General features: G+C 38.6%; 1 protein-coding gene across 3 annotated transcripts in view; it reads right to left on the bottom strand.

The window, feature by feature from the left end:
- PIK3C2A (phosphatidylinositol-4-phosphate 3-kinase catalytic subunit type 2 alpha) overlaps window positions 1-22874 on the bottom strand; it is a 53025-nt gene extending 30151 nt beyond the window's left edge. The window contains exons 1-5 of one of the 3 annotated variants that reach the window (XM_075755038.1): window positions 22173-22294; window positions 16108-16206; window positions 9517-10688; window positions 3560-3660; window positions 1732-1889 (exon numbers count right to left, since the gene is read on the bottom strand). In XM_075755038.1, the coding sequence (XP_075611153.1) occupies window positions 1732-1889; window positions 3560-3660; window positions 9517-10623 (1366 nt within the window). In that variant the 5' untranslated portion in view covers window positions 10624-10688; window positions 16108-16206; window positions 22173-22294. Of the gene's footprint in view, window positions 1-1731; window positions 1890-3559; window positions 3661-9516; window positions 10689-16107; window positions 16207-22172; window positions 22308-22433 lie in introns of those variants that run through there. The other 2 variants (XM_075755039.1, XM_075755037.1) reach the window with 2 other exon arrangements.
- Between the last annotated feature and the right edge of the window lie 333 nt (window positions 22875-23207).

Here is a 23207-nt window from a genome sequence, read left to right as displayed (position 1 = left end):
TATAGTCAGATGCTGCATTAGTGAAGGTCTGCCAGTCCTGCAAACTGTAGTGGAGTAATGCAAAGATAATGCTACCACCTTTTTCCCCACCCTCTGTCTTATCAAAAGACATTCATTTCTTTCTGACACGCAATGATTGCTCAGGTAGACTTGTACTTCCATGTAAAGTCTAGTAAGCAAATGCAAAATGAATAGGTACACCCAAATAAGCTCTAAAGTTCATCTGTTTCCCTCCTAGGTCCCTTCTACACATTGAGTTGTCAGAACACTGAAAGGCTGAAAGAACTGAAAGCCATACTAAAGTAGTTCTAGCATTAGGATGCTAAGCTATGCAGCAATTTGACAAAGAACAGAAGGAATTAAAGAAAGAGAATAACTTTAAGTACACCTATTACTAGTCACCTATGAGCTACAGATACCTACCTTTCACTAGCTATGGAAGACAAACAGTTTAACTGTGATTTGTTTCAGCATCAGAAAAAGGAAGAGAGCAGAAAGTACAAAGAATAAGGTATGTGGGGCTAGAATGCAAAACATTCCAAGGTATTCACAAAACTTCTGGAAATAAGGGCTGAGGCCCTAACATTTTAGTTACGCTACCAAAGCCTTTTGTAGGAAAGGATTAAGCCTGTAATATTAGGAAAGTGTCATCCTAAGGGTGAAGAGCAGAAACCCTTCCTAGGCTACACTTACAGTCTACTTCATTTGTTAACAAAAGAGTATTAAATCACAGCAGAATAATTACAAGGCCCAGCAAATTAATATAGAAAGAAAACACTTAGGCGCTGAGAGTTTGTTTTCCAATAGAGCAGCTAGTTTAAGTGAGCAATAGAGCAACTTCGTATCTGAGAACAACCAACTCTAAAGCATCTACACTGTTACAGACAGAGAACCAAACTAAAAAAACCCACCACGGCACAGATTCTCTACCAGGTGACATGGTCTGTGAATGGGAACCCTAACAAGGGCTAAGAGACTAGACCAGTATAGAGGCTAAAAAGTTGCTCCTGAGGTTATTTATTATTAGTTATTTTATCACCAAGAACTGCCAGAAGTTGACAGCATCCAGAGTTACAGCCTTTAATACAAACATGCTGTGCAATCTTGACTGCACAGAGAACATGAATTTAGGTACAAGAACAAGGCAAACCTAAAACTTCCACCCCAAATCAATACTCCTGGTTACCCACAAAACTGGGCCAGATAGATGTGGCAAATCACGGCAGTATTATTTTAGTGTCTGTGCTCATAAGCGTATATTGAAGTCAAGTAATAGATAATTTCAGTGTTTATTCTTACTTCCCCAAAGAAGTTTGAGTTTTTAGATAGCCTGCAAAAGTTTAGTTAAACACATGTTAGAGCACTGAAATAAAAAATTAAGAGTTAAGGATCACAGTCCTGGAGTTGTCATCCCTTCAATTACCATAAAGTAGGTCAAACTCTTGAAAAACTTTTTTAACATTCCCACCCATGGATAGAATAGTGCTTCTGGTTTGCTTGGCTTTCCTTTTTAAAAAATGTTTCATTTTGTCAGCTTCTAAATATTTTCTGACAGAGGCACTGACCCAGAATTAGGTTCTTTCTTCAGTTAACTTTTCCACATCCCCACAAACAGTCCTTACACTTGAGACCCAGCGATTACAAAAATGAAAGCTATTGGCCTAGTGTATGGTCTCCACCCACCATGCTAAGTCTTACAAGGAAACTCCAATTTAAAAAGCAGAAACATACCATCACATGTAAAAGTTACTGGTTGCTGGAATTCTTCAATTTCTATAGAAACCTTGATACTGGCACTCTCCCCACTTAAATTTCTCTGCAGCATGATTGGACTCAGCACAAAGCCTGGATTTGTTTGCTGATTAGTGTAAGGAAACTTGGTCCTCAATCTGAAAGTAGAAAAGTTTTATGAAACAACACAATGGATAAGTCTAGGACTAAAGCAAAATAACCACAAGCCAGAACAGTAAAGAGTACCTTTTGCTCTTTACCTAAATTGTATGTACAAAACACCATTTAATTTTTCTACTCTCACGAAACACTGCCCACTATAATTATACAAGTGGTAGTTAGAGAGGAAAAAACCTAGCTTATAATTAGGCAGGTTAGCTTAAAATATTTAATAGGTGAATGCTTACAGGACATATCCAGCTTCTGTAGAAGTTAAGCTCTGAAACAGGTTTAAAAAAGCTAATCCATGGCATTTGTTAAAAACGAGTTTAAAAAAGGGTAATTTCTTTTATGCACAAAGCATCACAAAACTCTTCACATGGTTTAATTTGTGGAAGTCTAACCTGAACTTAGATACTATGCAGAAGTTAGTTATTCCAAGTTGTGGAAGTTGAGAGAGAGGCCTAAGTTAAGGGAAAGGCTTTTCTTTAGGACACAAACAAAGTAAAACATTCACTTAGTAATGAATAGACAGCACTTTGATAGCTGCTTTTTATTTTCTGCTATTTAACATACATAAAATCATTTAACCGTAACCTTCTGCCAACATTACTGTTATAGGAGACTAAGAAAAGAGTTCATCTATAAGGGTCATCTATTTCATCATCTTGATTCCCAACAATCGCATGAAAAAAACCAAGGAATCCCTCTAGAGAGAGTTGCCCAGTCAAAAGTCCATTAGCATTTTAAGCACTGGCTCTTGAAAGAAAGGGCAACAATTAGATTTAACTAGAAACTGTTGCAACAAGCCTATTTTATATGAGTTTTGTCTTATGTTATTCATCAGTAAGTTTCACAGGTATATGACTTTCCACTGGTTTTATGGAGTTTGCTTTTCATTTCATAAACATTCCTGTTTTAAAAAGCAGCTGTTATCCTTCAAAGATCTCTATTTCCCCCATTAGTTCTTGTATTTTGATGATGAGTGGAAAAGAGGCAAGATACCAAGTTTGTCTTCTCTAGGAAGAAAGCAAAACCAATAATCTTTCATTAAATTGTGGCAGTAAACAAAAATAGAAGGAGCCTTCCTGGTTACAAAGTCCAACTTTCTTTGGTATGACCTTTAAGAAACATTGCCATCTGATCAAAGCAGGAACAAGTTTGAGCATTTTATTTGTTACCGAATTCCAGTTGTGGAAGCAATAAAAATGAGAGCATTTAAGGGTTAGAAAACCATTGAGTGACAGGACTTAGTGAGGTGCATCAACTAAGACAAAAAGACTTCAAATTCTTTCAGAAGAAAGAATTCTTTCAAAATATATAGACTAAGGAGATACAGAGATATGGAAATACAGAAAAATAAAAAGTATTTTTATAAAATAAAAAGGATAAAAAGTATTATAAAGACAATAAAAGTGAGGGGAAAGTCACCAGACCAAAAGAATAAAGAGGGGATATAATTCAAAACCTTTAGTACTGAACACCTTAACAATTCTGTTGCATTCTTAAAAAACCAAGACAAAACCAGGAAAAAATGGGATAAGGAAAGGGACATGTTGAAATCTGCTCCATCAAGCAAAAAATGGAGGACTGGCCCTGTCAACCTAACTGAAAATGAGTTAACTTTTTTTTCCTTCAGTAAGCTAATTTGCATTCAGTAATTTCTTACTTTGTAACTGCTTGAGAAAAAGCTGACAGTTCTTGATTCTGCCCTTCGATTTCTTGGAGAAGCACGTTTTCTGTCAGCATGCCAGTGGTCCCATTGTCTTTCTGCAACTCAAAGATAATACAGTATTTAAATAGCTGCAAACACATTCCTGTAGCCAGCAAAATCATGTGTAGATGACAGATTTTCAGGAGTCTGAGACTTACTATTAGTTTTATGTCTACTTCTTTAAGGAGAAAAATGTATTTCATTACCAAGTTGAAGAGTAAAGAGTCACTGAACCAGTGACTGCTTTATAGAAGGTAATTTATTTGACAGCATCATTATCAGTTAAGATTAAGTTGCAAGCATAACAGTTCCTGAGCTCTCAGCAGTGAACTGTTGCATTAGAATTTGGCTAGATTTTGCTGAACCAGAGAAGGAAGACAGACAAATGTTTTTTCCTCCCCTTCCACGATTCGGCCTTCAGCATAGTCCCAGAAAGAACCATTAAACATCAGTTCTGCCCATGACTACCTTTTCCTACAAAGCAGGAAAAGATAAATTGTACACCGAAAGGAAGTAGCATTCAGAACGCTAAACTCAGAACTAATCTCATGGTATCAAATTACTGCTGTTTTAATCCCTTATGCCATATGTACCCGTCATCTCCCAAAAACGTAAGCCACAATCTTTGAAGTGTACAATCTAAAAAACAATTGCTAAAAGAAAATTGCAGTTTCAAACAACAAAATCTAGTAAACCTAAAAATAATCACAAACAAAACTGCATCAGTTTTTAATCCCTCTCTGTTTCTGATCCAGTTCACAATACAGCTCTACAAATGCTAGTGTAAGCAGAGAGCAGCTGGAACAACCAGTGGGGTTGAGGTGGAACTCAATCATCTGCAGTCTAACAGCCACCACTAGCCCCAAGCACCCATGGAACTCCAGCCAGATACTCCCCAGAATAAGTTCATCTTGAAGAGTTTGTTCATGTCCAACCTAGGGTCACTGAGCACAGAGGATAAAGCCTTCTAACCAGTTTACATGCAGAGCTTTTGACAATGCTTATAGAAATGTTTAATCCACCCAGAAGTCCAGAAAAAAGAAGCAGACTGCACTATAGTTTTTCTGAAAGTCATCACAATTTAGTCATGCATGAAATAGTAGCTAAGTAGTTAGTCACTATGTGGGTTATTATTAGCTGACAAAGTTAGCCAAACATCTAATTTCATTAGAGCTTATCAGACAATATAGGCAAGTTAGACTGTCTCAGAGCAGGGGTCAAATCTGTAACATGCAGAGCTAGGGACTGTCCGGTCTTTTCCTTTTAGAACTTTTTTTTTGCTCAAATTAACTTGTTTAAGCAGTATAGCATAAACTTAGAAGGGATAATATATGCGACCCATAAGTGCCACTTGGATTGCATTTCAACCTAGTTATTTCAGCTAAAATATTGGTTTCATGAACACTTATCAGTTCAAAAGGATAAATTCTATGTAATTGGGGATTAGCCATACCATAGGAAGCAATTAGAACAGGAAGCTGTAAAGCCACAAAACCTGGAATGAGATTCAGGAGCACATATAATACCTTCAATTTAAAAAGGTTCTTCCATTCTAACATCTCAGACAAGTTCTATCACAGAAAAATACTTCTGGGCAACTGCACAAGACCTGCTGACAAACCTGAGCAACTGTACCTAGTACATGTGCTCTTCAAGCAATTACATAATAATAAAACAAAAGATCATACAAGGAAACAGGAAGTTAACTTACCAAGTGAAAGGTAAACACCTTTGATAAAGATTCAACTAACTACTGGTCAGCACTCACAGAACTCAACCATTTCAAATCAAGAAACCGGCTATACAAATTTTAAGCCTTCTCTATTTAGGAACTCTTTTTGAAGTTAACTAATATTACAAGTAAGTACTCAAAGCACTTTGCAACTCTAACCAGAATAAGAGCAAAACACAAGAGGATTACTTAAGTCACACTAGTGATGCAACACTGCCACTTTATGCCATTATGTGACACTTCTGAATTGTTTACAGCAAAATTTGCAGGTTATTCTGCTATTGAATTCAAAGTAGTTTAGGGAACGAGAAAGCATTACTACACATTCAAGCTTAGCCAGGGTAAACAAATTCTAATTTAATGAGCAAAGAAAAAAAAAAAAAGAGGTTTATTTGTTTACTCAGAGCTGACCTCAGGGTCCAACTTGGCTAAGGAGAGAAACCTAATGGTAATTCAAATATGTATTGCTGGAAATTACCTCCTGGTGTAAAATGAAGAACATTAAGTATCTCCTTGCTTTTCTAGTTTAATTTCAATACTGATTTTTGATGATTTCTTGGAAGATAATTTCAGGAGGACAAGCTTTGATAAATTAAGAAACCGATTTAAAATCCACTTAACTCAGATGATTAGGGTTTTGAGTAACAAGTAGGATTTGAATTTCTTTAACTTCCAGATGAGCAAATCTAGGAGTTATCATTCAAACAGGAAATAACTTGGAAGAAAGGACTTCAGGCCAAACTAGATAAATAGTTCTTATCAGCACAACCTGTAAAAACAGAAGGGGTCTGCAAATACAATTACTAAACAATAAAAAAACCTAAACAAACCCCAAATCCAGTAAATGACCAAAAGTCAAGTTAAATTAAATCCCATGAGTATATAAAGCCACAAGATTCTTCAGCTCTGTGGAGAAGAAAGGTAGAGAAGACAACACCTGAAATAGGACAAAATGATGATTTTGCCTCTGCTTTCAGAAAGGAGCTACAAACACTGAAGTATTTAAAAGGGAATACCAAATATATAGATACTTCATCAAATATGAAACAAAACTCAAAGCGATCTATTGATTCAAGGGATTAAAGATAATATGATAGAATCAAAATATAGAAATAGGCATTTTTACTAATAGTTTTGTTTAAAGGGGCAGTGAGATTGAGTTATTCAGGGGAAAAAATGATCCAAACTAGTTAGTATGCAAGACCTCAGAATATACTTTGAAAGAAATATATACCTGGAGGTAAATGGGATAAAAATACAAGAAAACTGCCAAAAATAGAGGCTAAATAACTCAGCTTCCTACTATACCAGATGGAAAATCACTTAAACTAGAAAATAAAGTAGCAGCACAGAATGGACAAAAGATAAAGCAAAAGCCACAGGTTACATTGAAAGGATATCTGTTTGAGAGACTTGTGTTTAGATCCATTTGTTATCTCCTTTAATAACTCAGCACAACAGCAGAAACACCCCTGCTGATAATTTACAGTCTTGTATCGTCAGCTAACTTTATAATACAGACTAGAACTGGAGTTTATGCCAAAACTAGTAAACCACAGACTGGGGGAACAGAAGTGGAAAGTAAATCTCAAACCTTCAATTAGGCATGTCCTGCAGGAGTGTGCTATAAATTAAGAATTTGTTTGAAAAAGATGGTGGCTTAAGGAAATCATATATATTAATTGACTACAGGATCAATATGTACTGTTATGAAGCTGTCATGAATAAAGCAAATGCAATAAAAGTAGATCAAGCAGGATGCCCCTACCTGTAATGAGGGTTTATTCATGCCACTGTACAAGGCACGTGGTACGCTGTGCTCTCACATAGAGAACTACAATTCTCATAAGCCATCTTCAAAAACTGAGAGGAAAGAGAAGCTATCACAAAGCACTTGCAATGAAAGCTGACAGAAAGGCACTGTCTCTTATAACATGCTGAGGTAAACATCAAAAATTGTTCTTCATCTTAAATACCTGCTGTTCCAGCCTGTTAAGAAGAACATTTGCTAAGAGCTAGTTATGAATGCATTTCTGCTGAAAATCAGATGACTGATAAAGACAGTGAGGGTCTGCAACAGCCTTTAAATCAAAAGTAGCAGGAGGAAAAGACCACATGTGAAGGTAGAGCTTGAGCACTTTATGAATCAGTTAACACATGATCTGCAAATAGCATGGGATTGGACCTGATATACAGGAAAGACCCTTATAAATCCTACATTCTTCAAAAAACCTGGAATTCATAAAAAAAGATTTCATTCGGCAACAGTAAAATATTACTTTGTACAGACAACGCTTCAGAAGCACTGATTCAATATAATCTAGCTATTCCAGACAATAGTTACATTACAACCAATCAAACATGACTGGAAAACTGATACACATCACTAGAGAACATGACAAACTGAACCAGCAAACTGCTGTATAGCCCAAATGTACATGCCTCTCCAAATACTAGGAAATAACTGAGCTCACATATCACAGCTCAAGAGTGAGTGGGGAAAAAAAAAAAAATAAAGTTAGACCCCAAGATCTTCACACACGCCATCTTAAAAATGTGATCCCTTAAAAAACAGGGATAAAGGGGTTTTCTTGGGTTTAGGATTTTTTTTGGTCCTTCTCCACCAGCCTTCTATTAAACTTTTGCCAAAATACTGACAACTAGCCCAGAAAAACAGGAAATCCTTCAAATAAGGGGCCAAAAATTTCACTTCAATGTGAATTTAGACAGTCTTTCAAGCCAAAGTCTAGTACATATTCCTTCTTCTGAGGGAAAAAAAAAACAACACACACCCCAAAACATAAACTCCCCCCAGTTTGGGGATGGGGAACGAGAGAGAAGAATTAAGGAGTAATTTGGAAAATATCCCTGACTGTTAACAGCTGTTTTTATGGTATGTCCCCAGCCTATTAAAAACACTCAAACAATACATAAGAATTCAAAATAGCTGCAATCCAAAGTCTCCAAGACAAACAAATGTTTTACTCTTCCCCCTCTAACCAGTTTCTACAAATACTATTTTTCCTGTCATTATCACCCTTGCCAGGGTGTTGGCTTTTCTACTGAAGACTTTTCCTTCAGTCTTTGTACTCTCTACCAAAAAATAAAACTACAAAAGTATTCATATTCACTTTATAGTGAGGTGACTAATATTTTAAAATGTAATGGCTTGGTTTATGATGGAATTATCACAGAATTTAAAAAGATAAGTTAAAAGATATGTACAGTCCTTTACCAGACTTGGAAAAGGGCAGGATGCATTCATGAGGGCATAATTAACCAGATGAGATTACTACGGTATTGATCATCTGCTGTACAGTTTAGCTTTGATACTAACTACATGTGCACGATGTCCAAAAAGATGAGTGTCATAACTAAAGCCTCTATTGGCATATTTGTCCTGAAATTTTGATGAAAGTGATCCTGATCCTAGAGCAGAAATCACCCTTTTGCCCTGCCTGATAAAAGTAACATCACACAAAGATGGTTTTCCTTCTTCCAGAAGTACAGGGTTTCTGACCCAACAGGCACCCCACCTTCCAGGACAGTATAACTAAAAAGTTCAGCTATGATCTCTCTAGCATTCTGGCACAGAAGGAAAGAACTCTGCCTATGAAAGAATTATAGTGGTCCTGTGAAAGACTGTAAGTGATAATGGTAGAGAAGAAAAGAGTTTGGACTATGCCACCCTTCTATTCTACCTTTTTAAATTTATTTTTTTAAAAAAAGCTTGCAGGTCAAAGAAGACAAAAGAATGATTTTTTTGAAAAATCTGAGATAAAGGCTGCTCAAGATAAAGCTTTCAGTGTCTAACTCGTCATCTTTTTATTTTGTAATATCATGTCAATTGATCATTAATTTGAATATTTATTAATATGATTTAAATACTTAATTGTTCTGAAGATTGTTTCAATATCTTTTTTGTAGTGTGTTGAAAAACAGCAGTTTCCTCAGGAAGCGTAAAAAGATTATACAAGGCCAGAGTTACTCTGGGATTTAGTTCAGCAATAATGTTCAATTTTCTCAATATCACTAATATGTATGCTAGTAACATCACATTATTTGGACACCGCTCAAGCCAAGTAATATTTAACAAACAAAACCAGACCTTAAAGTGTCTTTAAATACTGTGATTAATCTTTACTATTATGCTGCAATTCAAAAATACTGCTTTACATACCTGTGATGTTTGGCCCTGTAACTTCGTAAGTTGAGTCGTTCTCATGTTTAATGACTGGCTCCTTGTAACCGTTGCTCCAGAAGATTTCCCATTAATTTTTCTTTCCAGATGACAAGTTACTAACAGCTTTTCTTCTAACAGCACAGCATCCCATGGATCTTCAGCAGTTATACTTGAAGCCCTCTCTCCGTCATTCTCTGTCTTATTTAAAGGCTCCACACTATCTACTTTTGGTTTACTTAGGGGATCCAAATCTAACCAATCAAATTTACTAACATCCCCGCAGCTTTCCGAGGCTGGTAGGTTAGAAACTGCAGACTTTATAGCAGTCATTTCTAAGTCTGTGCTTGACTTCCCATTTTTCAGAAATTCTGAGGTGCTCGCAATTTTGTCAAATACTTTTGCCATTTCTGGTGTAAGTACTGGAGGATATATAGGTAGGTTTCCTTGTGGATGGAAAGGTGTAGTAGCTGCCAATGGGTACGAAATGTATTGCGACTGTCTTGGAAGACCAAGATAAATAGGTTCTCTAGAGTGATAGGAGGACACATTTGGATGGAAGCCATTTTGAAATACACCAGTCTGTTTTGTGTAAGAAGCTGAGGGGTAAATAGGAGGTAAAGTGCATGTCACAGGTGCTGGTATCGCAGGCGTCCACTGTCTTCTCTGACCTGAAGGCCCAAGATAAAATTGCGAGGACACAGATGGGCTCAAAATAGGACTCGCTGGTAACGTAGGTACTTTACTAGCTTCAAAACTGTCATCCAGCAGCAGCTTCTCTAGTTCAGCATGAGTAAGCTTCTCTATGTCAATGGAACTTAGTTTATCTTCCATGCTCTTGGCATCAGACTCTGGAAACACCATGAGATCATGGTCCTGTTTGTTATGAGTCTCTGCTTTTTGTCTGGTTTGAAAAAAATGAAAAGTTTGTTTATTACCAGCTACACCTCTTTCTTTCTGGATCTTAGCTAATGCCTCAGCTTCCATCTGCAACGCCTCCTCTTTGTCCACATCTTTTGACCTGGTGGCTGCCAAAGAAGGTGAGGAGCGCTGTTTAAATCCATTGCTACTGGATATCTGGGCCATATCGTAAGAGCAGATGTCCATTTAAAGAAGCAACGTTTCCCTTGTACTGGTTGTCCACCCTTTGCTTCGGAGTAGGTTTAGCAGATCTGAAAAGGAAATGAAACATTAGAAATGCATAAAAGAAATCACATGTGGAGGACTACTAAGTCATACATCACCAACTGACAAGGTTGCACACGTCCTTCAGAAACCCAGAACATTGAAATTTCAGAGAGACTTTTTTTTTTTAACTCAAAAACAGAAGCCACACAGTTAAATTCACAGCCTTTGAATTATGTGAGACCCATTTATTTTTCTTACTAGTACTTACCAACAGGTTTATTTTTCCACCACTAAACCTAAGACACAGAAAAGCTATATTCAGGTACCTAACTGTTTTCAGATTTGTGCAATTCTGCACACTTAGCCAGGTTCAATCTCACAAGTAGAAATCATTCTAAAGACTATCAAATATCCAGCATTGATAAAGCACATTATCAAGGGGACTTGAAGTTTACTTCAACATATTAAAAAACCCAAAATCCTACAGACCTATTAAACTGCTGTACCATGATTATGATGGTTATAATGATGCTGAAGGACCTCCCTTCCTTTGGGAAATCTCATTGTACTCTACCCTCTTAACAAGAGAAATAATGTTTATGAAATGCTATTTCTTGGACAAGCAAAATAAGTGATTTAAGGACAGCTGCTCATTAAGTAATCCCTTCAACAGCCCCTTAAAGAGAGTGTCATTCACTACTATGTTAGGGAAGAAACTCTGAAAGCTCACTTTTGCTTAAGGCCACCACCAAGGAAATGACATCTTCTCCAATTCCCATCTTGTGCTCAGTACTATTATACAACTTCTCATATTCACCACAATATCTATGCTTTTTAATTAACATAATCTTACAAGAGATTACCATAAGAATACTGATTTGTCAGTGTTATTTCTACTTTATTCTATAGCTTTTACACACAGACAGGTTAGAATTGAGTCCAGGAGATAAGATGTCCTCCAGCAACAGCTAGTATGCATATCAAGTAGCAACATAAAAGTCACGAATAATGAGTTTCTGCTAGGAGAGTTACATAAACAGCAATCCTCCTTAAAACACAGTTTCACTGAACTAGATGAGCCCCTTAGATGTAAATCATCATGGGTTTAAGTCATGCAACAATCTACAAATCAAGTTCTCTGCAGCAAATAATGTAGATAACTCAAAAGTCTGTCTTTTTGTTCCCTTGCTATTCACATCTATTAGATGTTTCTTCCCTCCCAACTTTGAATCAGACCAGAGATATGTGCTTTAAACAAACTGACTGAACTTCTGTGGACTTGCCACATAGACAACAAGATTCTTCACAGATTTCTAACAAATTCTTTAAATTCTTTAAGACTCTGGCCAAGCTTTTGTTTTATCTACTTTGTTTCAGTGGTTTATATTGTGAAGAACTGACTTCTTTATAAGAGGTTTTATACATTTCAGCTAAGTCTGAAAACAAATTCAGGTGAAATCCTTCACAAAGCAAGATTAAACCAGAACTGATGCTACAGGTACCAAAACAAGGTGTAAGTTAAATTAAAAGTAAAGAGGGCATCTACAGAACAACTGAAACATCCATTACCGTTATAAATAAGTCCTGTCCTATCTGCTGCCTATTTGCACAGCTAAGTGTTGAACTTGATCATGGAATTGACTAAAAAAACCAATTAAACCCCAAACTTTTTTGCTGGGTTCCTTTATAGACAGTGCAGGTCCCTGGTCCCATTTACAGCACAGCTGTGGCCTTCAGTGACATTCTGTGATTTACTATCCTCCTGTGAGCAGGACAGTCATTTTAAATGTTCTCTTAAAGATGTACTCAATATTTTGTAGATGGTCTAAGCCTACTAGCCATGGATAATATCCTAACAAGTAGTCTAATATACTTTAGACCAACTGCTCAGACTGCCTAGATATCCAAGCAGGCTTTTATCTCTTTATTAACTTACAGCTAGTTAAAATTGCTATGTCAAATTTTCAGATGCAATAACACCCTGACTTATGAAGTCCTCTCAATAATTCCTACTTGGCTTTTGCAGGAAGCAGCAGCATGAGGTAAGCGCAATTTTCACAGTCTTGCTGTTGCCTAAAGATTCTAAATAGCAGCAGGATTATTTTTTTTCCCTGAATTTTATTTAAAAAAACCTGAAATATAATCATACTTTCTGAGACTATTCAGAACCATTTCGGCTACAACTTTGAAGATTATCAATGCATTTTGGTGCTGTTTGATAATTACAGCTGCAAGTGATTTTTCTTAAGGAGAAAACATCAAGATTATATGGTCTTCAAAGTAACTATATAGAACAACTCTGGCTCCTTAAAAAGTAGGAAGCCTTACTTCTCTGCTGAAAGTGACAGCTTTAATCTCCATACTTGCCAAGCGGTCTCCTACTCACAAGTCACTGCTCCACAAAGTCACGACTGCAGATAAACATACATTCCTCAGCACTCAGAAACATGGTGCACAACTACTGCAGCACATTCAGTTGTAACATCTAGAGAATCCCAATCGCTCAATAATTGCTTGTGTACTTTACAAGGCAGCATTATGCTGCTGCGTTTTTGTCAGTGTATGATTGCACACTCACACTGACAAATCCAGTGAATTCTAGTACTCAACAAGAAAGAATATAATTATTAGTGGTTATCTGAAAAGTTGATTTTTTTATTTTTATTTTTTTTTGCAAGACAGCCTCATCAGCATCAATACAGTCATCAAATTAAGCGTAAGTCCTGTCCTTGGGAAACTTCTAAAACCAAATCAGTGTATAAATTTCTGTCAATTTTTTAAAGCAGACTGCAGTTTTCAAACAGTTTGAAGTTAAAAACTGATTTTAAAAGTCTGATAAAATTGCAATAGTTTTAGCAAAACTTTATACTGCATGCCAGTTTCAAGCAGTAAATTCACATGATAAAACATCGGAAGAAAAGCTCCCTTGTCGTAAGCATGATTAGAATAAAGACAGACCCTCTTTTAAATGCTGACTACACCACATCAGTTAACATTTTCACTTAAGTTAAGCTTCACTTTGAACCCCTGACTTTGTAGCCGCCTAAGTTCAAAGGCGGAGAGTGAGCAAAATTTAAACTTCTCCAACATGTACAAGGAGAAGGGCAAATTCCATTTGGAACATCTATCAGCAGGAAACTCCTCAAACACTCAGATGAACGTGTTTCGATTCAAATCCCAGAAACAGGAAAAACAGATACCTGAAGCATTATTACTGACCATAACACAGGAATTCACCAGAAGTTAGCAACAACTGGAAGTCACTGGAATACCTGGAAGTAATCCTTAAAGAGTCAGGATTGTTCTCATCTCAACTGCTGCACACTATTTTAAGTAACAGTAATAATCAGTTTTCAACTGTCAATCTGTTCACCTTCAAGAGCACAATTCTCTTTCCAAACACTTAAACAATGGGTTAGATGTTTGGGGTTTTTTTTAAAAAGCAAAACTAGAAGCAACCGAAGGCTTTATAAAAGAAATTTGCAAGTAATAAAACAGTCTCCTACACCACTTATTTCTGCCCTAAATTTGAAATTAAATAGACACGTTCATACTTTATACAGAGTCACATATTTACAGTGCCCTAGAAGTAACTCACCAATACTGCCTGCTTCATTTAAAAGCAAGTCTAAAAATTTCAGCCACTCGATTTATCTACAACCTTGACAAAAGGTGATCTGTCTCTTGCAGTGAGACTTAGTTAGCTTTAAGCAATATTTTCTTTACATATTTGACCAGATGTGATCAGGCATGAGCCCGCAGACCCTCTTCTCTGGCTCCAGTCTAGCAGAGTTTCCCCAAGAGCTTCCTTGGAGGCAGTTTTGAAGAAACAGGTTTAGAGTCTAAAGTTAATTTGCTTAGTCAAGTACTTGTGTATTGCTATGTAATTTTATTTCCTTGAGTATTGCTCATTGTTCATTATTTCAAAGGAGTGAAATGCTCTTTTAAAAAAATGCAGCAACAAAACTTTATTAATATCAAGAACCAAGAAAGAGCAAGATGTCTGACCATCTTCTTCAGATCAAAGCCTCTACGTGGAATGAAAATTAATCTCAAACCAGATTTTCACTTACAGAGGCTTACATAAAAAACAATATATATTTACATATACACTACTCTAGCAAATACATAAAATTGAACCCTGAAGAATTTTTTTCTAATGAGGAAAATACAGGTTTCTGGTGAGAAACTTCAGGAAAATTAATACAGGATATTACATATCTACCAGGACAAAGACTCTCAAAAATCTAAATTAGTTTCTTATCTTAATGAGCAAGGGATGACTTTATTAGGGATAAAGCCTGTTACCTTAATCAGAGGTAATCTCACCATCTGCTCATGTACATGTTAACATTCTTCTCTACTTAAGAAGAGTTGCACAACAATTTTCAAAAGAACCCAAAGTTTTAACATTCTATTTATAATTTGTTCTAGCACTAAACAAGCAGAGAACATTATTTGGATAATTCATTCTTAAGAAATACTTTATAGTTATCACAAGTCAGTGCACATAAATTCCCTAGAGTCCAAGCACTAAATACAGAAGCAATGACAACAAGTCAGACTATTTCCTGCATTCTTTGTAAAGTAATGCCCTGACATACAGTAGCCAGAGCTTCCTCAAAACAAGTGTAATTTTCACAATAATTCTGTGGTTATTTTGCCATTAATTAAAAAAAAAAAAACCCAAAATATTTGAGGCATTTGCCTAACATTGAATGATAGCTAACTTAAGAATTAACAAATCTTGCCTGCATACCAGAGATGGTAGCAGTTTTATGGGATAACACAGAAAACTTAGCAAAATAAGACAGCAGTAATATACTGTGGAAAGTACTAATCATCTGGAAAGGAATTCATAGCAAGAGATTTGCCACAGCAGGAAAACTCTTTAGTAAGAAAAAACACAAGAACTTTGATGTTCAAAAGCCATCTCTACCAGATGCATTCAGATTGCTACAAATCGAGAAAAAACTGAACAGACACTTCAAAAAGTCATGCCATGACTAAGTCCAATATTTTTTAGAATACTGTTAGGTTCAAATTAGAAGTTTTTCAATGATGTGTACATAAGTAGCCCTGAAAGCCTAGTGTTTCAGGTACATAGTTCTATCACACTCTCTTTCCACTAAAAACTTAAAAACTTAGTAGCTTCTTTAATCCAGTCATTTTAGCAAAATTAGAAAGCGCCCCTGTACAGACAAGATTAACACAGTTAATCAAAAGACTGAATCCATATTGTTTTGGGTCATGTCTACTAAATCTTCAAAGACAGTTTCACTAGCTTAATACAGGTGCAATTTTTAATTGGGCACAAACTCTGAACCAGCATTCATTTCTGTTTTGCTCAAATCATTCAGCTTGTAAATACCTAAGCAGCCGTACCCAGACCAGCAACTGCATCTCTTAACTTTGATTTTGAAAATTCATTTACATCTAAAAACTACAGTTTCATCACAAAACCTCTGATCTTGAAAGCTAGGTAGGAATAGGGTGTTTCCAGCTCTAGAACAGGAAGCCTCCAGGAATATTTCAAGGTCTTTCAATATTGGCAACAATTCCCTTAAAAAAAAAAAAATCAAGCCTCAGCTGTTTCAGTACTTATAAAAATACTTATGAACTCTTCTACTTAAATCAACTTTCATCCATGACACTGTGCAGAAGACTGTTACTAGATATGGCATACTTTGTAACTGTAGAATCTTGATTTTTTTTTGATCAATGTTCCAAGAGAGACAAAGGGTGGAAGCATCCATCATGATGTTCCAGCCAAATCTTAGCGTGGGCAGCTACAGCTACCTACAGATCATATGTTTTTCATTGCTACAAAGTACTCTTCCCCCTTCTTGAACCAGTAGTTTGCACCATTAGCCACTGCAAGCTATTCCACGGGTAGACGTGGATACATGCAGATTTGGTACAGTTTGTTTGCAAGCTGCTTCAGCATATTTACGCTGTTCTACTCCTCTCAAATTTTAAGCCCAATCACCATTTAAGTCTGTTCAAGAGATAGGGGTCTTAAAAGATAATTAAATTCCACATACATTTCATAAAAACAACTGGGTGTCACAGCTAGAAGAAAACAGTAGCATGAACTCATATTGTTGGACACCATGGATTTATTACCCGGATAATCTTTATAAATGCTTGAATCACAGCAAGAAGCCCTTAAAGCCAATCAGCTGAAGACACAAATCAACAGGAAACTTGACATGGGTCTCATCAGCTGTAGAACTACTCACCAACTTTTGCATCTCTGTATTTCTATTTTGTTCTCAGCTATCTAGCAGCATACCTGCAATTCTGTTCCTGCCCAGTATTTTCTGGATGCAGATACCAGAAAAAGCAATACTGAAACTGATGGCATCCCAGGCTGTTTCATTCTGATGCACTTGGCCAAGATTTTTTCTTCTTCCATGCTTTACAGCCAAGCGTATTACCAGCATTGTTTGACAAAGGCTAAGAATTTTAGTTCCGTTGCAATGTTTCCCCTTACAGAATAATGCTTTCACATCCACTCCTTCTGTTTTAGAAGTTTGCTTTTTAAAAACTTTTTACTGGTTCTCTCGCTTCTCAGCCACCTCTAAAGTTGTGCTTTTCTCCATGTCACCCTTATGATTCACACTTTTCCACCAGTCCCTCATTTCAAAGGGTACTTGAAAACACTCACACAATACAAAATATTCCACACAGACTCAACATTAGCTACTGTTTTAGAGGTGGGTTTTTTTATTTTTTAAGTAATGCCATTGCCCCAAATATTTTGATTCCCCAGCTGAATCATTTATTCAGTAATCCCTGATATGCAAAATAATTTTAGTCTGGAGTATCACTTCCATGGAACAATTAAAACTGGAAGGGGCCTCAGGAGGTCTCTAGTTCCATTACCTGCTCAAAACAGGATCAGTTATGAGAAGGTGACAAGGGTGCTCAGAGCTTTATTGGAATCAAAGTTTTAGTTATTCGGGGAACGCAGGCCTGATCACAGTAAAGCGTGACAAATTATCTGGAGCATCTAGCTATCCTAGTACTTCCATTAATTCCAATACCAGTGGTACTAAGCAGAAGGTAGACAACATTTTAAACTACATGTTCAATCAAATATATAAAAAGTGTCTACAGGGTGGGGAGGACAGAGAAAAGAGGAAAGAAACATTTGTGCTATCTGCTTTAGTTACTCAAATAGATGCCCAAACACCTTCCAGATAGTTTTATAACATTCTGCAGCATAGACTGAGGACCACAGTAAAACCCCCAATTTTCTGAAGTTATATGCCTGAAATAAGCCCTGCAAATATCCTCCTAATGTCACAAAGCATTCAAAACACAGCAAAATGCAGGAAGTTCATGATGCAATGTACAGTGGCTATTAACACAGGGAGATGAAAACAACCCTCCCCCACAAAGCTCCTATTCTATTCCCTGTGCAGCAGTGCACAGTAGACACCTTCAACAAGACATCACCAAAAACATTAGTAGCGTAGGAGAAAAAAAACCATGTCACCACAGCTCTGTCCCATATTTAACTCTATATCACTGTATTAGTATCAACCTACCAGCCTAACCAAATGCAATTCTGCTGCAGTAGCCAAATTACTTCTACCACTTGCTTCAGCAGATGAGTTTCCCCTCAGGCAGGAAACTTGCACAGTTTCAGTTATAACCAGCAGATGCTTCTTAGTCACAAACCTAGTTCTTATGGAAGTATTAAGCAGAATTGTTAATTATTGGCAGAACAAATGCACAATTCACATGTACCTTTTTGCATTATACATTAGAAAATACTAAATGCTTATTAGATGTATTGATTCAGTGATTACTTTTTTTTTTTAAAACACTACATTGGTAGAAAACTGAACAGGATGGTGATACTGAGTCAGACCAAAGATTCATCTGGTCCTTAACTTGCCTATATGGATGGCTTCAGAAATGCAAATGGAAAAGAGCTAAACCAAGGCAAGCACATAGTGACACTCCCTCAAAACACTCTTCTAGTCTCCACCGACTTGCCACTCAATGACTTCCTGACTCCTGAGGTAACATCTCTAATACTAAGAGCCCTGATGGATTTTTCCCTCCAGGTATTTGTCCAGCTGCATGCTGAACTCGTGCAACCTGTCAGCACTCATAACTTAGCGCTGTCACTACTCTCCGCTTTTCTGCTGTGACTGCAACCTAAGTAGAAGACCCTATCAGTTACTGATGCCCTGTTCTCAATGTGTCTCCTATAACTACTAACATCAACTACAATATTGAAATCTATGAGCTCAAAACTCTGTATGGACCAAACTGTTTCAACTACGTCATCATGCATTAACCAACCTCTAGATCTGACCTAGTGACATACTCTTAGCACAAATACCGTGAAGTCCTCAGACACTACAGACCGCAGGTTTCCAATTATGGTTGGTTTTTTTGTAAGTGGTTTTATTTATAACTTTAATGCCACACACCTGAGAAATTACAAGTTACATGAAATATGCAGATGTAACTTCTCTCTCTACTTCAGTTTCTTCAACGAAAGCAGTCTGAAGTGACCACAACTTGGAACAAACACTAAACTTACTCTAAGTAAATAATTTCAGGTTGCATTTCTACTTAGGTATAGAACAAAGTAATATTTCTCATAACTTTTTTTAATGTGAGCTTTGACAAAAACATTTTATTCTAAATCTTTAATAGATTAAGTAAGGTTTATCATTACTGGCATGCTTTGAAACATTTCTTCCTTTACTTACTTGTCCAGTCTGGAAACAACTTCTGCATTCTTCTGCAAAAACTGACATCACAGCAACCTTGTCGTGTACAAAGGGGCTGGATGAATGCTGTATTAGATGACTGGCATTATTGACCACTGCTGATGAAAACTGAACTCTGGTAAGTAATTACACATCCACATCTTCTAGTTAAAATAGAGGAATATGTTTATACTTCCACTTAGCATACAATTTATATTGGTGCTATACTCTCTCATTTTTAAGTTTGTTGTACTATTCTAAAAATAAACAAATAACTCAGTAATTTCTGCACTGAGAGGCAATGCTTCTGAAATAAAAAATGGAAGATGGTTACCTGAATGTCATTAAGGTTGATCTTAAAGCACAGAGCATATTTTATGAATTCCAGTCATGTTAGCATTATGCTTACACTGTCCTACCTATCAATATTTATTTAACACAACTTTTAAAGCTTCCCTGAGATAGCCTTAAGATTTCAAGAGTTTAAAGACAAACAACATACAATCCTGCTTTAATCAGATTCAAATCTAGCATTCATTTTTCTAGATAGCCCCATACTGGTCTGGCATCGGTCCCACATCAGAGCCTAACACAACAAAAAACCCCAAAACATCACCTCAGCATTTTTATTCATGAAACAATGTTTTAATTCAAGTTTCTTCAGCTAGATAGCAGATATAACAACAACACTGGATAAGAAACATGAGCAGTTTCAAGTTAGCTTAGTCTGATAAGTAAGAAACAGAGGAACACAAATTCAGGAAAGATTTTTTTTTTACTTGACATTTTGAAATGCATCATTTCCCATTTAAGGCATTAAATTTTCTTTGCTGCTACAGAGAGAGTTACTCAAAAAAGATAAAAATAACTAAATCAGTCTATCTTTATACACACTGATTATCTGTACTGATGAATCTTTATGTTTGAGTTCTTGATGATGACAATAATACTCCAAAAGGAAAGAACCACCTCGAGTTTTTAAGTCAGGATTACTATTACACAGTAATTAAGTAGGACAAAACTATTTTATTGAATCAATCAGAATTTTAAATCTTGAGACCACCTATGTATTTCTTCATGAACAAGCATCTTTACGTAAAAGGCTGTTCAAATACAGCACAACATTTAAGATGACAGGAGTCACAACAGTTTACTACTCCCTCCCCTCTAACAAAAGGCCATTTAACTTCAAGCATTTGTTACTTCTCCCTGTGCTTTCTCCCACTGCCTTTATCTTTTATGCAACTTTCTTTCACTATCCATTTATTCTTATTAGTTTTGCTTCAACTTGCTTCCAGTTAAAAAAAAAAATAATTAACTTGGTAGGCATTATAGTATGTGTCCCCCCCAAAAACGCAGTAAATGAGCCAAATTTAAGCAACTTTTCTTCTTCTCAGACATATAAATGAAGTTTTTTCCGGGCCCACTCTCAGTGTTGGGGGAATAAAAGACACAATTGCCTTCAAAGCTAACAAAACAATTTTATCTGTCTGATTTCATTCCCCCTGCCCCATTTCTGCTTCCCCTTTGGATTCCTCACAAGTCATCCATCACTACTACTCTTGAACAGTTTATATTCTAAGTAGGTATTGCACAATGTCTTTACAAACATCACACATTTTTTTCTTGAATTTTCAGTTCCCTTCAGAAAGGGATTTGGATTAAGCACGCAAGGTTGTTATTTAAAACTTCTGCATCTCTCCCCTACCCCAAAATGGGTTTAACTGCACTATGCTCTAGGACCACACATGCAATAAATAATACAATGATGAGGAAGAGCATCAGAATCTTTGTTTTCTTCCAAGCTTTTTATTTTCAGTACATCTTAACTACCATGTTGTCTTTCCCCAACAGCAGCATAGCTGTTAGCAGGAGGTTACTTGTGCTAACGAAGATGCAGGTATACCTTTTCTTATTGATGCAGAATAATAAACTTGATCAAGTTGTGAACACTAAGCCAGCTACTATCTGAAAAGCTCCCGGAGGAGACAGCAGAGCTGTTTAAGGATTAGCTTTGTAAACAGCCAACTTCTCTGGAACCACGGTAATGCACAACCCGCGGTTAGTTAACCCACTCAAAAAGCTAACAAGATGAATAAAAAGGGAACGTAAACCGGGCGGGTCTCCGCAGCGACAGCCAAGGTTTCCCCTACGCAGGGCGAGCGCCCCAGCTCCCTAAAGCCTTCCCAAGCGGCCCCCTGGGGCTGAGCGCCGGTGACAGCTACCTGCCGCCCCGAACACCTCACCCTCAGGTGCAAAAAGCACCTGGGGGACCCGGAGTGCTGTGAAGGGCAAGCAGCTCCTCAAGACGTCTCGGAATTACGGTTTCGTGTCAGAAGCAGCACCGCTCCAGCGCTTCACATAACGCAGTTCGCCGAGAAAAGTACTTTTAGCAGGCGGCGCCTCCGCCGCCTCCCGCCTCGCAGGAGCCCGGACAGACATGAAGCGGCGGGGACGAGCCGTGCGGGCAGCGCTGACCCCGGCCCCGTTGCCCACCCGCCACCGCGGCCTGAGCCCCGGGCTCCGCCGCTCGCAGGTGCCGCCCCAGCGGCGCGGGCAACACCGGCCGCCCCCGGCCTCGGAGCCGCGCCGAGGCCGAGCCGGCAGCGGGAAGCGCCCGCAGGCCGAGGGTCCCGTCGCGACGCCGCGACCCCTAAGGGAGGAGAGGGCGAAGCGGGAGAAGGGGTGGGTGAGGAGCAAGAGGACACCGGCAAGGAGGAACGGGACCGAGGGTAGGGAGCAGAGCCCCAACCTCGCCCCGACATCCGGCGGCGGGCTCCCCACGCCTACCTGGCGGCGCCGTCGCCCCGCGGCGACAGCCATTTCCCTTCTTCCCTCCCGCCGCCGGGAACGCGCGCGCCAGGCTGGAAGCAGCCCCCCTCTCGCCGCTTAACCGCCGCCGCCGTGCGCTCACTTCCGGCCCGCAGCGCTGGCGCGGGGAGGGGGGGCGGGGGGCGGGGCGCGGCCCTGAGGAGATGGGCGGGGGCGGGGCGCGGCGCCGGGAGCCTCGCTCGGACCCTGCCCCGGGCGTCGGGCCGACCGCCACCTCACCTGGCCGCCCTCGCCTCCTCTCCGGGGTCAGCGCCGCCTCCGCTCAGGCGGCGCGGCAAGCTGCAGAGCACGGCCGGCAGCGGGGGTCTACTCCCGCCGGGGAAACGGGCCGGCAGCGGCCGGCGGGGGCCCGGCTGTAACCGTCGCCGCTGTGGCAGCCACGGTAGCGGGGGCTGGGTGGCTCTGAGGTGACTCTCCGTCATTTCCTCCCTTATCGCCCGATCTTCCTAAGAATGCTCGGCATGACTGGAAACTTGCACAACGCACCAAAAACGTCCGTCTGGGAGGCTGGAGCTGAGCCGCAGATACAATGAACTTCCTCTGCCGCTGGCCGCGGAGGAAGGGTACTGCCCCTGCCCGCCGGGAACGCAAAGTACATGGCAGGAAGAGGTTGAGAAGTGACGCCCGTGAAACGAGGGGGCTCCGTAACACATGGGCTTTAGTTGGAGAAAGAAATACTTTCGTCATTTGCCAGTTAACGACTCCAGTGGTTTGGAACAACATGTTCCACTAAATGGAATTTTGCTTAATTTAACTTCAGAAGCTACTTCGCTGACCCAGTCAGATCCCTGTTGTCAACTCCAACCTTCCTGACATACCAACACGTCTCAAAAAGACAATATTTTGGTTTGACCTTCACAATAGCTTCAAAAGAATATCATGCTTTGAGTATGCTCATAAGCGTTGCATGGGGGATTTTATGCAAAGTTTAAACAATGGGCCTCTCGTAAGAGCAAATTAAAAGTTGCAACGGGCATTTAAAAGTAACACACG

The sequence above is a fragment of the Balearica regulorum genome, chromosome 5 (genome assembly GCF_011004875.1).
Source record: "Balearica regulorum gibbericeps isolate bBalReg1 chromosome 5, bBalReg1.pri, whole genome shotgun sequence".
Classification (NCBI taxonomy): Eukaryota; Metazoa; Chordata; class Aves; order Gruiformes; family Gruidae; genus Balearica; species Balearica regulorum.
The sequence above is the reverse complement of the archived record's forward strand: the minus strand, read 5'-3'. Positions and strand labels throughout refer to the sequence as shown.